The sequence below is a fragment of the Psammomys obesus genome, unplaced genomic scaffold (assembly GCF_907164565.1).
Source record: "Psammomys obesus unplaced genomic scaffold, mPsaObe1.curated_primary_1811, whole genome shotgun sequence".
Taxonomy (NCBI): domain Eukaryota; kingdom Metazoa; phylum Chordata; class Mammalia; order Rodentia; family Muridae; genus Psammomys; species Psammomys obesus.
This window is the reverse complement of record NW_026590062.1, coordinates 13,644,499-13,662,172: the sequence shown is the minus strand read 5'-3', so window position 1 is coordinate 13,662,172 and position 17,674 is coordinate 13,644,499. Positions and strand designations below refer to the sequence as shown.

General features: G+C 51.2%; 1 protein-coding gene across 2 annotated transcripts in view; it reads left to right on the top strand.

The window, feature by feature from the left end:
• Positions 1-13,439: 13,439 nt before the first annotated feature.
• The window catches only part of Scarb1 (scavenger receptor class B member 1), a 60,771-nt gene continuing 56,536 nt past the window's right edge, over positions 13,440-17,674 (top strand). For both annotated transcript variants that reach the window (XM_055606142.1, XM_055606141.1), the window contains exon 1: positions 13,440-13,766. In XM_055606142.1, coding sequence (XP_055462117.1) covers positions 13,641-13,766 — 126 coding nt within the window. In that variant the 5' untranslated portion in view covers positions 13,440-13,640. The remainder of the gene's footprint in view (positions 13,767-17,674) is intronic.

Genomic DNA, 17,674 nt, shown 5'->3' with positions numbered 1-17,674 from the left:
TTCTTTCTTTCTTTCTTTCTTTCTTTCTTTCTTTCTTTCTTTCTTTCAAGACAGGGTTTCTCTGTATAGCCTTGGCTGTCCTGGACTCAATTTGAAGTCCAGGTTGGCCTTGAACTCACAGAGATCTGCCTGCCTCTGCCTCCCCAGAGTGCTGGGATTATAGGTGTGCTCCACTGCACCTGGCTTCCCAGTATAACTCGTAACTAGTCAGAGCTAGGGAGGAGTGGGGGAGTTGGGCCTGGGGATGGCTTCCAGGTGTAAATAGCTTCTGGGGTGTAAACAGCTGAGCTCACTCCCTCCCTCCTGCACACTTTTCTGGCTCCTGGAAGGGCTTTTGGGGAGAGGGAAGGAAGAGCAAGGCTTGTTCCCACTTGCTTGGAGCCCTGCCTCTGATGGCACTAACTCCAGCTCACAGCTTGTGAGAGTCAAGTCCTAAGTCAAGGTCCTGGGACACAGGAGCACCTGCATTGGTTCCAATTTTAATTACTTTAAGTGAAGGATGTAGGGGAGCCAGACGGGAGCCCGATGGCATGAGAACGGAGTGTGTGTGTGTGGTCTGCATGGGAGAACCATCCTCTAATACCAAGCTCAACCGTCAATGCCTGGAGGCTGGTGACTCACAGGTGTAGGTGAATGGCTGAGTGGCACCATGGCCTGGCTGAGGAGGGAACCAAAGCCGTTCAAGAGGGTTTCAGAATGACACTCAGGACTTGTGTCAGAGCCTAGACCCTGGGGTTTTCAGAGGGCTGGCAAAACATGAAGGGCCCCAGGGATTGCATCAGCTTTGCTCTTTCTTGTCTCTCAGACGGTAAATCAGACACCATGGGTTCACAAAGCCTTGCCAGGCCCTTCCTTCCTCAGCTCGTTTTCTCTCCCAGCTCCCTCCTATTGAGACCTGTGAAAAAGCAAGCGGCTCAGGTTATGCTGAACTGAAACAGGAGGCCCAGTGGCCACAGCTGTGGTTTCAGGCAGGCCCGAGCTGAAGCTTGGAGAGGCTGCCGTGGAAACCCTGAGGTCGTTTCAGAGGAGGGGTGTTTGAAGCAGGGGCAGAGTGTGCTCAGGACACCCGGGTGGCTGCATGTGGCGCTGGGAGAGGAGTGTGAAGTTGGGGTGTTGGTACAGGATGTAACCAGATTTTCTCTTTGCAAAAGGCCACAAAGGGAGCAGATTGCTTCCCCTGGGAGCGTCTACTCCGGTATCAGTAGGAGGTTCTTGGCGTGACCGGCCCATGTTCATCTGCATAGGCGGGGATCAGGGAGCCACGCTTCGGATGCATCCCACGTCCCCCTGTCCTGCTGGAAACAACATGGCCTAGCCACGGGTCCTGTGTGTAAGCGTCATGGATTCACCTGGCCTGACCTCATCCCGCCCAGACAGATACCATTGCACCCAGGCAGGGAAAGCGTGCGGTCCTTGGCTTGCAGAGACAAGTTTTGAACCTGCTTCCACATGGCGCCAGCCCTGTGTCTCAGCCAGGTGCTCGGGAACAGCTTTTGCCTCGGGAGAGAAACTGAACCCTGCTACTCTGCTCCACAGGACAAGGGTGGGTCCTCATCCCAGGTTGCTTTCTCTGTGTGCTGTGGCCACAGCGTGCTCCTCTGGCCTCGCTGTTCCCCGGTGCTCACTTCTTTTGAGGCAGGCAGCTCTGGTTGTCACAGGCTCTAGGGTGTTGGGGAAGAGGCAACTGGAACAGGAGTGGAGGTTTTCCGGGTTGGAAAGAGAGTATCATTGTAGTAAGAAAAGCTAGACACTGGGGAGGTGATTCAGGGGAAACGGCCCCGGCCTTGCAAGCCTCATGGGTTCAGACCTCCAGGACACACATAAAGCCAGGCTCTTGCGTGTTTGTAATCCCAGCGTGCCCTAAGGTGATGGGAGGTGGAGATTGTGGTGCAGGTAGCCTGGTGTAGGAAGCAGTATACAAAAGGCCCTGCTCAAACAAGGTGGGAGGCGAGGACTGGCACCCAAAGCTGTTCTCTGACCGCCACACGTGTGTACACATGTCACACATGAGTGCCAGTGTTCACACATGAAAACCCAAAGTGCACACATAAATAGTAACTAGACAAACTGAAAACAGAATAGCTGGGCAGTTCTGAGGGTCTTACAACAGAGCTGACAGGGCAGGCCAAAACAAGTGGAGATTCACATACTGGCTCCCTCTCCAGTGAACTCATTCATTTACTCACTGTGTAGCTCAGGCTAACCTCCAGCCTTTAGCACACCTTCTTTCTCTGCCTCCTGAATGCTGGGCTTAGGCTATTCCAGCTACAGCCTGGACTAACTACAAACTCTCAGTCCCCCCCTGCTTCAACGCTTGGCACGTGGCTAGAATTATAGGTGTTTGCTGAACCTCCCATTCCTCTTTCTTAGAGCTGGTTCTCTGTGTCTGCTGGAGAGTTTTAGGTCGACTTAACACAAGTTAAAGTCATCCATGAAGGGTGGACGGCGGCAGTTAAAGAAAACGCCCCCGTCAGATCTAGTTATAGGCAAATTCTAAGGCATTTTCGTAATTAGTGATTGATGTGGGAGGGCTCAGCCCACTGTGGGCTGGGCTGGTGGTTCTGGGTGCTGTAAGAAAGGAGGTTGATCAAGCCATAGGGAGCAGGCCAGTAAGCAGCACTCCTCCATGGCCTCTGCATCAGCTCCTGCCTCTAGGTCTCTGCCCTGTTTGAGTTCCTGTCCTGACTTCCTGCAACAGTGATAAGGAAGTGTAAACCAAAAAAACCTTTTCCTCCCCAACTTGCTCTTTGGTCATGGTGTTTTATCACAGTCATAGAAACCCTAAGACACCATTTTTTGGGGGCTGTGGTGGCACACACTTTTAATCCCAGTACTTGGGAGGCAAAGATCTCTGTGAGTTGGAAGCCAGCCCGATTGACAGATCAAATTCCAGAGCAGCCAAGGATACACAAAAAGAAACCTTGTGTCAGAGGAAAAAAACAAAAAGACAGTAGGTTTCATTTCTGATCTGAAGTGTTCAGGAGAATATAACTAGCTCTCAGTCAATCATCTGCCATGTTGTATGTGAAATCTCTGTATGCTAATACCTGTCTGGGCCTGGAAAACAGTCCCTGGGAGTATTAGGAACACCACATCTAAAATTATGATTTTTTTTTTCATTGTATGTGCCCCTGGGTGTGGGTATGTGCATGTGAGGCCAGAAGAGGGCGCTGTACCCCTGGAATTAGAGTTACAGACAGGTGTGAGCCTGTCTGTGCTGGGAATTGAACTCAGGTCCTCTAAAAGAAAAGCAGCCAGTGCTCTTAACCATGAAGCCACCTCTCTACCTTCTGGAAATTACTGTGTAGAAACAGGAATATGACTCTGTGGTAGACCTGTGGTTACCTGTGGTTAGTGGTTAGTGTGTTCAAGGCTGAAGGCTTACACCCTGGCACTGAAGCACTTTACCTATTTGTGATTGTCGTTGTCTGTTTCCACTCTTGAACCTGGACATCTGGAAAAGCAAATTCTCCCTACTATCTAGGTGCTGGGAATTGAACAAGAGTCTACTGGAAGAGCAGACGGAGCTCTTAACCACTGAGCCATCTCTCCATCCCCCACAAGGTCCGGTCTTGAAATACAAGACACAAGAGAAAAAAGAGGAAGGCTGGGGCTGGGTGTGGCAGAATCGGGCAGATTTTTGTGAATTCGAGGCCAGCTTGGTCTACAAAGCAAGTCCTGGACAGCCAGGGCTTGTTACACAGAGAAATCCTGTCTTGAAAGACCAAAAACCAAACAAAACAGAACAAAAGGAAGGGAGCTATGTCATCTGGTCACAGCTTTGCTGTGTCTCCTCTGACTGGAGGTGCTGTGGCCGGAGTCTTTGACCTAGTATCCTGTTCTGCCTGAGCAGCACCCCCAGGGCCTCCCCTGCTCAGAGAGCTACACAGCAGCTAGGGAGTGATTGTTGTCAATGGAATGTGTCTAGGACACAGGGACATGAGAGTTCAGTGAGTCACCATGTCTGGATCCCTCGGGACAGTGTCCTGCTTGTTTAGTGTAAGTGACTGAAAGTAGCCATTGTGGTGCACACCTTGAACCCCAGCTCTCAGGAGGCAGATCTCCATGAGTTTGAGGACAGCCAGAGCTATGTAGAGAGACACTGTCTCAAAAACCAAACAACAAAAATGACCATTTTCAGTTCTTGTTGCTGTGATTTAAAAAACAAAAAATACCCCATCAAAAGCACCTTAAGGTGTTTTTCCTTAAGGAAAAGAGGACTTGTTCTCACTCAATCTGAGGGTGCCAGGACTATGAGGCAGGGGTCAAGCATCAGACAGCAATGACTTCTGGTACCTAATTCCCTTTCTCTAGCTGTCCACCCAAGCCCAGGAGACAGTGCAGCCCACAGTCAGGGCAGGACTTTCCACCTCAATTAACCTAATCAAGATACTCTCTTAGGAGCATGGCCAGGGGCTAACCTGCTCTAGATAACTCTTCCCAGTAACACCTGGGAGCTATGATTCACTGTCCTAGTCCAGGTGGTTGGGAACCAGAGAGGTCCCTCAAATGACCAGGTGCATTTTGGGCCAGGGCAAGGGAGGTGGAGTCTCCCGCTCTTATCTAACAGTGCTGAACCCTCCTCTTCTGTCCTTGTAGGCTTCAGTGTTGGTTAGAAAATAGCTCCCAGGTTATAAAATGGCTCCACAGAGGCTCCAGAGCCTCATTAGGAGGAACCTGCCTCCACCCCACCTCTCTGCTGCCTCATGCCTGCACGTCAGCTACTCTTTCCGCCCAGAACACTTAGGGCAGGGAGTAAGATGAGAGCGCCCAGCAGCCTTCCTTCCTCTCCTCCCACAGACCCCTTCAGCCCAAATGCTGTGCGTCTTGGCCTGCCTCTGAGTGCAAAGAAGGCAGCGTGCCTACAGCTGGTGACTGTCATGCCACACGTGGGGTGGAGGCGGGGAGGATCCTTAGTGGAGGCTAGCCTGGGCTACAGAGTGAGACCCTTTCGCTCTCAAAACAAAACCACCCAGGCCAAACCAAACCAACCAGTCAGCTGGTGGCCTGAGGGACCATGGAGGGACTCCTGGGGTCCCCAAGCTGTGGCTTTTCCACAGTTTGGAGATGCAACAAGGAGTAATGTAGTGTCACGTCTTCCACATCCTACTAGTTGAAACAACGGTCACAGTGTCTGTCTGAGAATGAAGGAGACAACACTGGCTGTGGGGTTCATCTGGTGACTGAGAAAATGCCATAGACTGTTGGGAGCCAGAGCCCACTGTCCGCTGTCCCTCTGTGTCCACTTCAGCTCTCCCAGGCCATGTCCATCCTGAAGCTGGAGGGCCAGGAGGCTGCAAGCTGTTGGGGTGGGGAGGGGTTGGTCATCCACCTACTCCAAACCCTTCAAGAACTCTCCCCTTGTCCTTAGCGGCCTCTGTGAGAATGCAGCTAGACCTTCCTGCGGGAAACCAGACCGGGGACTGGAGGCATGGGTTGGCAGTTAGGAGCACTGGTTTAGTTCCCAGCACCCGTGCAGTGCCTCACAACCATCCAGAGCTCCAGTCCAGGGCATCCCAACCCTCTTCAGGCACATCACCTATGTGATATACACTTACAGATGCATGTAGTCTTACACGTGAATAAAAGCAATCTTTTTGAGAGAGAGAGAGATGGAGAGGCAGAGGGAGAGGGAAAAGGAAAGGGAGGAAGAGAAAACGAGAGAGGGAGGGGGAGAGAGAGAGAACAATGAACTGATTTGCTGTCCAGTATTAGCCTCCTGGCCAGCTGGTTCTTGTAGCTGAGATTTCCTATCTGTTTCTTTTCAGGTAACAAGGGATGGTTTGCAGAGGCACAAATGACCTAAGGCCACTAAATCTTACATTCCTTCTTAATCGTCTGTGTTTGTTGCAGAGGAAGGGTTATTTCAGGATAGCCACCAGCAATGCCCAAGCTCATATCCTACAGAAAGAAACACAGACCCGCTCTAATGGAGTATGCAGGGCCCCTGTCATAACCCCGGCCAGGAAGAAGGTTTCAGGCTGCCTTTAATGACATATTCCATGGGAGAGGGTTAAATGAGCTTTTCCTTCCTGTGTGTGTGTGTACCTGTTTGCTCGTGCCCACATAACTGCAGTACCCGCAGAGGCCAGAGGGGGCACCAGATCCCCTGGAACTGGAGTTACAGAGAGTTGCGAGCTGTGGGGATCTGAAGAACGGTCCTCTGCCAGAACAGGGAACAGAAGAGCATGTGCTTTTTTTTTTAAACCACTGAGTTCTCTCTCCAACTCCACTTTTTTTGGGGTGGGGATTGGGACAGGGTCTCATTATGTAGCCCTCCCTGGATGTCTTGTAACTCAATATGTAGACCAGGCTGGCCTTAAACTCACAGAGAACCACCTGCCCCTGCTTCCCCAGTGCCGGAATTAATGCTGTGTGCTCCCACCACTCAGCTAACTTTGTTTTTCTTTATAGCTTGGTAGAATTCCATATTATAAATATGCTACTTTGTTGTTGTTGTTGTTATCCGTTCATCTATTGGTGGATGAATAGGTAATTCCAGTCTTTGATATAACAAATGAAGCGTGTCTGTCCTTACCCAGGCAAGAAGGCCAGGTAGTACCCTCTTGTTTCCTGCCACCATCTTTTTTGGGAACCAGTCTCACATGGGTATAGCTCAGCAGCCCTTGGGAACTGCCCTGACATAGGTATCTTCCTCCTGGACGGGGCATTGGTGTGCTGGCCTCACCCAAGAAGAGACAGCACAGGTCCTGAGGCCAGGGCAAAGGTGAGGTGTGGCTGGCAGCCCCAGGAAGAGGGAAGTCCCTGAGAGAGGAATACAGGGACACACAGAGGCTGGTCTCTGTGATTTGGACTGTAACCAAGTACCAGAGGCATTTGTTCATTTAGTTTTAGCTTTGGTTGTTTTAAAGACAAGGTCTCGTGATGTCTTCTTGGCTGGAATTCATCAGGTAGACTAGGCTGGCCTTGAACTCACAGAGATCCACTTACATCTGCCTCTCCAGTGCTGGGATTAAGTTTATGTTATCTCATCCATCTTAATAGTATGTTTTTGTTTGTTGTTTGTTTTGTTGTTGTTTGTTTTGTTGTTGTTTGTTTTTATTGTTGTTTGTGAGGCAGGGTTTCTCTGTGTAGCCCTGGCTGTACTGGAACTCACTCTTTAGACCAGGCTGGTCTGAAACTCACAGAGATCCGCCTGCCTCTGCCTCCTGAGTGCTGGGATTAAAGGCGTGCACCACCAGATTGCTGGGCTTTTAGTAGTATGTTTAACCCTGTTTTTCCAAATACTGTCATTCCCATGTGGAGTCAATTAGGATCTTAGAGTTAGTTTACATGTTTCTGTTCCCAGGTATGTTAAAAGTTTTACACACACACACCATATCACAACACACACACACACACACACACACACACACACACTGACATTAAATCTCCTTCAGGACCAATGTTGGGTCTCTCCCTACCTCTTCTTGAGACAGGATCTCACTTTGTAGCCCAGGCTGGCTACAATCCTCCTGCCTCAGCACTGAGATTATAGGCATGAACCATCATCATGCCTGGCTCCTCCCCTCCTTACTCCCATTTCTCAGCTCGGTCGTGTAGACTCTCCTCTGTCCTTGGTGAGTGTGGGGTATGTACAGGGAACCCCTGGGATTGACAGCTGCACCCAACTGAGCCCTTGCCATGTGTGTGATCAGGATTCACCCATTGTGTTCTCAAGGCTCCCCAACAGGTATCTCCATTTTCCACCGTGTAGAGAGTTTAACAGCTTCTCCCGGCACAGGAAGAAGGAAGGCAGGGAAGCCGAAAAGCCCATTGGCTGCTTGCTGAGTGGAGATAAGTCCAAGGAGAAATGGGCAGAAGGAAGGAAATGGCCAGGATATGGGGTACTTGTCATCTGAAAATGTGGACAGGAAACAAGTGGTCTTTGATATGATGTTTGAGCAAGGATGGAGATTCTTCAGGCTGCTGGGGAGAAGAGAGTTCCAGCAGATGGAGGGTGCGGACAGGCAAAGGCTCTGAGGTAGGAACTGGCAGGCAAGGCTGGCTACAGCAGAGTGTGGGAAGGATGGCGACCTTACCGATTATAGCAAGAACTTGGGTCTTAATGCTGAGGGAGGAGGGAGCCAAAGAAAAGAAGCATGTGTGTGTGTGTGATATAATTTAATTTTACATAATACATTGTGTATATAATACATACATTGTTATATATAGTTATATATTACACAATTTGCATATAGTAAACTCACTTATTTAAAGTGTAATATGAGGACGTGGTGGCACACACCTTTAATTGAAGCCCCCGGGAGGCAGAAGCAGGTGGATCTCTGTGAATTCGAGACCAGCCAGGGCTACACAGTGAGACTTCGTCTCCAAGGTAAATAAATAAACCGTAAGATTCCGTGGCTTTTGGCACAGTGACAAAGTAGAAGCGGGAGTAGGGGAACTCATCCCTGCGCAGTTTCTACCCCTCCCTTAGCCCTGGAAGCTACTAAGCCTCTTTCATTCACTCTTGGAGTCATGGTCTTGTGTTGGGCTTCTCTCTCTTACTGGTTACTTCTGGATTCACCCACAGGGCATCGGAACCTCCGTATCCCCTCCTGTGCACAGGCTGCATTTGATGTATCCATTCAGCTCTGAGGTGGCCTGGCTGCTGTGGAACAAGAGAACAGAACCTGTGCCTAGGAGTTGCTGTGGCTGTGTGCATCCTCTCTCTGGGTGCAGACCTGGGAATCAAGCTGGGGGCTCATGGAACCCCCAGGTCCAGTGTCAGAGCTGCACTATAGCTCGGGTGCCCACCAATGTGTATGGCCTGGTCTTTGGTATCCCTGGCAGAGCTCCTCAGTGCCTTTCTTTCTTCCTCTGCACTGGGGATGAACCCAGGGCCGTGTACATGTTACCAGGCAAGTGCTCCTCTGCTGAGCCACCTGCCCTTTTAGAAATGGGCTCTTCCTGGTGGCTAGCCTTGACCCCATTCTAGACCTTAGGCTGGCCTTGATCTTAGGATCCTGCTGCCTCAAACCTCCCAAATAGCTGGGCTGAGAGGCCTGGCTTCTACCTGTGTTTTGATTGTGGAAGGCTATGTACTGAAGGAGCCCCCCCTGACTAACTCAAACTCTCTCTGTGGCCTCAGGCTGGTTAGTTTTGTCAACTTGACACAAACTAGAGTCACACAAAAAGAGGGAGCATTAACGGAGAAATCACCTCCATCAGATTGGCCTGAGGACAAGGGTTGTTTTGTTTGTTTGTTTGTTTGTTTGTTTGTTTTTGTTTTTGTTTTTAAATGGTTGATGTGGGAGAGCCCAGCTCACTGTGGTGCTGCCACTCCTGGGCAAATGATCCTGGGATGCGTAAGAAAGTTAACTGAGGAGCAAGCCAGGAAGCAGCATTCCTCCTTGACTTCTGCTTCAGTTCCTGCCTCCAGGTTCCTGCTCTGAGTTCCTGCCTTGGCTTCCCCTGATGATGGGCTGTAACTTGTAAGCTGAAAGAAACCAATTCCTCCCCATGTTGCCTTTGGTCAGTGCTTTAACACAGCAACAGACAGAAAGCTAGATCTTTCCTGGGTGGGCCTCCCCTAACAGGCCTTCTCTGCCGGCCGGAATCAACCCTCCTCTTTCTTCCTACTTCATCCTGTGCTGTCTCCCTGACTGCCCCTCAGCAAGGCCAAGGCTTGGACACTTGGGTTGTCCATCCTTTAATGTCTGTTCTCTGTGTGTGTCATCCAATGACAGTGTAGCTTAACCCCAAAGCCTCGCCCTGGCCTTGGGCTCTCTGAGGTAAGCACCACGTAGATTTGGACCTTGAAGACTTGGCAACAGTTTGGACTTCGTGAATTAGTCAAGGCAAGTGGGTATCAAGAAAGGGGGTGGCAGCCCTGAGCCTTCAGTTGATTGGCAAACTCCCAGGAAGCACTGCTGTCTTTGAAACAAAACAACCCAGCACTGAAGGATGTTGAAGGCCTCAAGGGACAAAAGGAAATTTTATTTTTAAAGGCTTATTTATTTTTACTTATTCTCTGTGTATATTTTTGTACATGAGTGCAGGTGCCTGAGGAGGCCAGAGGTATCAGATCCCCCAGAGCTGGAGTTAAAGATGGTTGTGAGCTATTCAACAAGGGGGCTAGAAGCCAAACTCTTGTTCTCTGGCAGAGCAACAAGTATTTTTAATCACTGAGCCATCTCTCCAGGCCCCTTCCATGAAATTTTATTAATTTTATTAATCATAAATCCATGATTTATGAATAAATGAATTCCCTAATAGTTTGCTTAAACTTTTAAAAAGTGCTTTACCTTTGTTTACTTTATTTATTTTATTTTTGAAATAAGGTCTCACTATATAGCCCTGGCTATGTAGACCAGGCTGTTCTTGAACTCACAGAGATCCACCTGCCTCTGCCTCCTTAGTGCTGGCCTTAAAGGTGTACACTACCATGCCTGACTACATATATTTATTTTGTGTGTCTGTAGCTTGGAGGTCAGAGGACAACCTGAGGCAGTCAGTTCTTCACTTGGACCAAGAGGCTCCCGGGGACTGAATTTAGTTCATCAGGCTTGGCAGCAAATGCCTTTCTTTTATTCCCTGAAGCATCTTGCAAACCTGAATGTTTTTTTATCCAGTACCTGCTCGGTGCTTTGCGAGGCATGGCTCTAGGTGCCAGAGATATATTGATGCTCAAAAAGGGCCAGCGTCTGCATTAGAGGGATGGCTCAGTGGTTAAGAGCACTGGCAGCTCCTGAAAGGGATCTGAGTTTGGTTCCCAGCTCCCACCTGGTGGCTCACAACTGCCTTTAACTCCAGTTCCAGATCTGTCACCCTCTTCTGGCCTCTTTGTGAAACTGCACAAATACACAAAATTAAAAAAAAATTATAAATAACAACCGCTCTCTTTAGAGAGATAAATAAAACCATTTCAAATAACCAGAACACTTATTTTCTTCTCTTTCCATTTAAGTTGTACTAATTATTATCATTGTAGAGGGGGTTGCCATGGCACCCGAGTCTGTTCTTTTCTCTTACTTTCTTTCTCTTTTATTTTTTTTCGAGACCGGTTTTTCTGTGTAGCCGTGGCTGTCCTGGAACTTGATTTGTAGACCAGGCTGGCCTCGAACTTACAGAGTTCTGCCTGTTTCTGCCTCCTGAGTGCTGGGATTAAAGGGGTGAGCCACTGCATCCTGGGAAGTGTGTTCTTTTCATCCACCAGGGGTTCAGGGATTCCAACTCAGGTCTTCAAGCTGTGTGTCAAGTGTCTTCACTTTCTAAGCACTCTCACCAGCCCTTTTCTTTGGCTTATTTGAGACAGGTTTTCATGTAGGCCAGGCTGGCCTTGAACTTTTGTTTTTTCTACCTCCTAAGTGCTGGGATTACAGGAATGCACCATCATACCCGTAAGGTCTCCCAGTTTCATCAAGTTAGACATGAAGCCATCTCTGATGAGTAGGCTTTGGGCTGATATTTACAAGTGGAGGAGTCGGCCACTGAAGGAACTAAGAGTAAGCTGGGGAGAGCTGGGAAAATGGTGGTGTTGGTAGCGTCCTTGCCTCATGAACCTGACCACCTGACGCTGATCCCCAGCACCCATATTTAAACACAACACACAGGCCTGAAGAGATGGCTCAATGGGTAAGAGCACAAGCTGTTCTCACAAACTGGGGTTCAGTACCCAGCACCCACATAACAGTTCACATAACTTCAGTTCCAGGAGATCTGATGCCCTTTTTTGACCTCTGAGGGCACCAAGCATGCACATGTATGCAGAGACATACATTCAGGAAATACAACTGCACACATAAATAAGTCCAAAACAAACAAACAAACAAACAAACAAACAATGCTGGTAGCCCAGTGCTGGGCAGGCAAGAGGGAGGATTCCCAGGACTGGATGGCCAGCCAGACTTCCTAAACCAATGAGACCCAGTTCCCAGTCGGATATTCTGTCTCAAACAACGCATTCAGGTGCACCACATAGACACAGGAGAGAGACAGAAAGGAGGCTTGGAGCCCTGTGGACAAAGGGGCAGAGGTGGGCGGGGCCTTGGACATCAACTGCGAGACACCTGCACATTCCAGGCTCGGAGGCTGGCTGGCTGGCTGGCTCCCAACTGGCTCTGCAGCCTGGGGAGAGCAGTTCGGACCACCTCCAACTGACAGAAGAGGGCCGGAGGTGTAGGGGACCCTCCCTCCGGACTCTGGGGTGGGAGCCTTCACAGCTCAGGTTCCTCTGCTCCTGGGTGGAAGTCAGGGCTGGAAGTATGACTTGGTTGTCTCTCCAGAATTTACTAGGTGCTCAGTAAATCCTGACTTGAGACGCATTGTTGAGGGTGGTCCCCAAGAGGAGCCCTTCCGGGTTTTAACAGGAGCTGGAATGGCCCATATTCTTAGGAGTATTAGCCTGGGTTACCTGATGTCAGGGGCACAATTGGTCCATCCTATGTGACCCAGGAGTAGTCGAACGGGACAACAGAGAGAGCTAGAGAGCTAAGGACCTGGTCTACAGGAAGTTGTCAGAGGGGAGCTGCTGTCATTTCTTTCACCCTTGTGGGACCGGGTTTTCTCGGCTGCGATCGTCCTGAGTGAGAAGCAGACCTCAGCAAGTTGCCCCGTGCCTCAGTTTTCTTGGCTGTAACATGGAGCATTTAGGGTTAAAGGCACCGGCGGTAGGCTGGGCCTGAGTTAACCGAGCACTGGGCAGGGCAGGGAAAGACAGGGCCCCCACCGCCCTGCTGCTATCCTGAGCCGGGTTTATAGCAAGAGAAGGCACAGCTGAGCGCCGCGGAGCCGGTGGAGCTGGGTGATAAGAAGACCCAGCAGGGAGCATAGCGGCCAGGCCGGGGCATCTCTGCCTGATAAGCCCCTCGAAAGCCTTCCTGGTTGGAGTCAGAGGCCCAGCGGGTGTGTGGGGCCTGGAATTCTGAGCGGAGGATGAGCGAAGGCCTCGAGGGACATGGAATTCCGAGTTGAAGGGAGTGCAAAGATCCCAAGAGACATGGAATTCGGAGTGGACAGTGCGCAAAGGCCGCGAGGGACACAGAACGGATGGTGTGCAAAGGCCCAAAGGGATACGGAATTCCGAGTGGAGGGAGTGCAAAGGCCCCGAGAAACACGAAATTCTGATGAGAGGGCGTGCATGACCTGGAGGCAGGTCCTAGTTGACTACAGCTGATGTAAGACAAGGGAGCCTAGGGCGAGAGGCATTCGCAGGAGTCCGGAGAGAGAAGTGGCAGGAATAGGGTTAGCGGGTGTAGACGGTGCCAGGGGCTTCTGCGTTCTGTGGAGAGCGCGTCGGTTCCCACCTAGACCAGCGTGAGACAAGCGAGCACAGAGAGGAGCGCACAGTGGGAATCCAGGCACTTCGAGCACGGTTTGGGAGAGCCGCGAACTCCAAGGGGCCGGGCCAGAGGGAGGCCACGCCCACGCCTCACCACCAAAGCACCGCCCACTCCCCGCCCATTCCTCCCCCCCCCCCCCGCCGGAATCCCGCGCTGAACGAGGGGGCGGGCTGCCCGGGCCATGGCGCATAAAGCCGCTGGCCACCTGCAGGGCTACTACCGCGCCGGCCACCACCTGGTACTCATCTTGCTGCTGAGGGAGCCTCGGCTTCTGTCATCCCTGTGGCCTCTGTCGCCTCTGTCGCCGTCCCCTTCAGGCCCTGAGCCCCGCGAGCCCCGGCCGCGCACGCGGACATGGGCGGCAGCTCCAGGGCGCGCTGGGTGGCGGTGGGGCTGGGCGCCCTGGGGCTGCTGTGTGCTGCGCTCGGGGTTGTCATGATCTTCATGGTGCCCTCGCTCATCAAGCAGCAGGTGCTCAAGGTGAGTGACGCGTCCTCCGGAGGATCAGGACGCAGGGTGGGACGGTGGAGCCACTCACCACCTGAGAGGCCCAGGCTCATCCCAGAGGCTTGGAGATCTGAGTCACCAGCGTCCCGGGGGCCTGATCCTCACGGGAGCAGAAGTGTGGCCTGGTTGTCCCTGAGTTTCGATTGCAGCTGCCCTGACCTCCAGCCCCTTTGCACATCCCGGCTGTGACTGTACCTAGTGACCTCAGGGCTGCTCGGAACTGATGTCCTCTGTATCTCTGCGATGCTCCCACGGGCGCCCCGTCTTCAGTGGGTGCTCTGCCTGGCTTCTCCCTCCCAGATGCCCCAGCTATGCCTGGCTCGCCCCCACACTGCCTGGCAGCCTCAAGAGTTAAGCAGCTTTGCGCCTCATGCTCTGGCAGATGCAGACAACTGCCCAGGTCTACCGAGGGCAGGCAGGCGGGCCTGTCCCTTGATCTCAGCCTTAGGCCCCGTTTTCGCCCTTTCAACTGGGGACATATATTAGGCGGGCGGTGCCGGTCAAGCCACAGACTCTGCCCTAGGATCCGGTGTCCTCCGAAGGAGTCTGGAGCTCATTAAGTCCTGGAGATTACCGTGTAATTACACGCCTTCTAAGGGTGTTCCTGAGACGCTGGGTTACCACGGAAGGGGAAACGTGAGGCTGGCCCTTAGGGAACATCCAGTTAGAACTGGACCTGGGATATAGAAGGGGTTGTTGTCACCGGGACTTACTGACATCCTCTGCTCTTAGCCGGTTTGTTTACTGGAACTTTAAGAATGACTTCATGAACTGTGTGAATGAAGGAGAGAATGAATGGGGACTGCTCCCTCTCAGGCCTGGCTGCCGCCTCCCAGGACTAGGCTGGTCTTCCAGATGGAGCCACAGGTGGCTTCCCCGGAGTTCTGGTGGACACTTCTGAGTCCTCTCGGCCACACTGTCGCTTCTAGCGCTCTGGATTTTCAACCCTTGTACCTGAAGATCCCCTAATCTAGGGGCCAGAGAAGTCCCAGGGTCCCATGAGATACCGACTCCAGGGTGGAGGGAATCCCCTTCTCATTGGGGCATCAGAACGCCTCTGGGCCTTGCTGTTAGGCCTGGCAAAGTAGTGGTTCCAGGCTTGTCTCAGCAGCAGCCTGTGGTTTCAGCAACACTAGGACCCGGCCCTGTGTACCCAGCACGTGGACTGGCTGCCTGCTCCTCAGCAGCCTGAAGTGGGTGGAGAGAGCAGGTAATTTCTGTTCTCCTATTTGGGGGTGAGGGGCAGACTTAGCTGGTTCCCCACGCTCCTTTTCAGGAGCGTTTTCTTTATTGGGCTGGTACAGAGACTAAGGATGTCTGCAGGGATGGGGGGCGTGTTAGCATTGGGATTTCGAATGCCTATCCCATCAGTTGAGGGGCTAGGGGAGGGGGCATCTGCTCTATGCTTGAGGAAGAAAAACCCTGTCTGGCTGAGTTGTCCCACCGGTAGAAGCTTGGGGCTTTAAGTTTGAGTGAGAAGCTTTTAGTACCCTAATTGAGAAAAATCCCAAAGGTGATTGGTTGGGGGCTAAGTGGCGTGAAGGAAGGAAAACAGGAAGAAAAGCCTAGCCCAAGACAGCCTCTTCTTAGACACCCTGGCTGGAGTGGAGCCATGGACCTCCTGTAGGAGAAGAAAGCTCACTTCAGGGGCTGGCTGGCGGGCGGGGGTGGAGAGGAGCAGGGAGGGACCCCAGGGTTGACTTTGGCTACTTTCGTTCTGTGCTACTTGAATGGAAGCCTTGTCTTTTGAATTTTCATGCTTTATGCTTTTTTTTTTTTTTCCCTCCCTTTGGTCAGTCAAAGAAGTGTAAAAGGCAGGAATAGTTGGCTGTTTAAGAAAAAAATCAGGACTGGGGGTATAGCTTAGTGGTAGAGCATTTACCCAGCATGCAGCAGGCCTTGGGTTCCAACACACACACACATACACACACTTCGCTCTTATTTTCTTATTATCATTCTTAAGCATATATATCTATCTGTGTGTTGGGGGTCCACCTCTGCCTCCCCACAGCACTGGGGTTGCTGGTGCACTCTCAGCTATGCTCAACATTTTATGTGCTGCTGGGAGTTTGAACTCGGGTCCTCACGTTTGCCCAGCAAGCACTTTGCCCACTGAGTTACCTCCCTAAGTGGACATCTTTTAGAAAACCTGAACTGGATAGTATGTGCTTTTCCTTTTTCCTTCTTCCTTGTTTTGTTTTTCTCTCTTGAGTCAGGAACTCACTGTGTAGCCCAGGTTGGCCTCAAACTCACAGAGACCCACCTACCTCTACCTCTTGAGTGCTGGGATTAAAGGTGTGCACCACCATGCCTGGCTTAAATAGTATGGTTTTTCTGTTCAGTGTTAGTGCTCAAAGGTGTGTGTGTGTGTGTTCGCTTCGCACACACAAACTTATGCACCTGTGTGGGTGGGCTTGCCACACATGTGGCATAGTTGACTTGGTGTGTCTTCCTCAGTGGCTCTCCATCTTGTTTTTTGAGACAGGCTCTCATTAAATATGGGGCGAACCTTTTCTGCTAGACCCTGGATGTGCTGGGGTTTCTCTGTGTAGCCCTGGCTGTCCTGGAACTTGCTCATAGACCAGGCTGGCCTTCAAATGTGGGTATCCACTTGCCGCCATGCCTGGCTCTGTGTTCAGCTTCTGTCTGGGCTCTAGAAATCAGAACTCGGATTCTCTGGCAAGCACTTTACCCACTGAGCTATCGTCCCAGCCCTGTTCAAAGGTTTTCTGCATGACAGGCAGAACATGCCAGCCTGTTGCAGCCTTTTCTCCCTCTTACTGCATGGTGTTCCTTTGTTTACTGCTTCCTCTGCTGCCTGGTTGGTTCTTTGTCTCAGGCTACAGAGAACTCTCCTGTGTGCATTCAGGAACACTTCCATAGTGTGACACTTAGTCTGTGGACTCACAGGTGTACTCTGTTTGGATTTTGAGATTTTCAACCAGAGAGACAAGCTGTGGGACCATCTACTTCCCCTCATCTCTTCTTCCATCACATCACCTTCCTAGGCTATCTGGTTGGTGGCTTTGATTCACATCTTCAGCTTCATGAAGTGGGGAAAGAACATGGTGCCCACGTAGGTGACAGTTTTCATAGCCCACTGTGCCATGTGCCAGCTGGGGGCAATCCATCGCTTGGGAGCCAGGATTTCTCCTGGCAGTGAGACATGGGTCAGATCTGGTTTGCTCCCCTGAAGGATTAGCAAGTTACAAAGAAGATTACAAGCGCCTTTGGAAATGCCTGCTTCTGCTCTGAACACAACCACAGCGTTGTGAAACAGGCCGAGGCTGCAGAATTCTTCCTTTCTGTAGATAAGGGATCTGGGCCATAGCAAAGGTCGGGAGCTAGTTAGTGAGCATGGCCTGTGGTGGGCTGGGAGGGACTTCAGGCGGCCATGCTTGATTTACCCTCCACAGGGAAGTAGGAAATAGCAAGAGCTCTCTCTCTGTGTGGTGAGCTGCTGGGCAGAAGAAAAAAAAAAAAGAATTAAGAACAGTTTTCCGAAAGACATGGCTGAAGGAGAAAAACCTCTATTATTAAGTCCCTCCTCCCCAGCCTCTTGCCTGTCATCCCAGTAACCTGAAGGCTGAGAGGCAGGAGGAAAGTAAATTCAAAGCTGGCCCTGGGCTGTTCAGGAAGTTTAAAGCCTGCCGGGGCTATACAGGAAGTTTAGGGCAACTTAGTGAGACCCTATCTTTAAATAAAACGTAAGCTAGGCGAGTTGGTGCACACGTTTAATCCCTCAGAAGACAGAGGCAGAGGCTAGATCTCTGGGTCAAATCCAGTTCCTGGACAGCCAGGGCTACATAGAGAGACCCTGCCAAATAGATGGATGGATGGATGGATGGATGGATGGATGGATGGATGGATGGATGGATGGA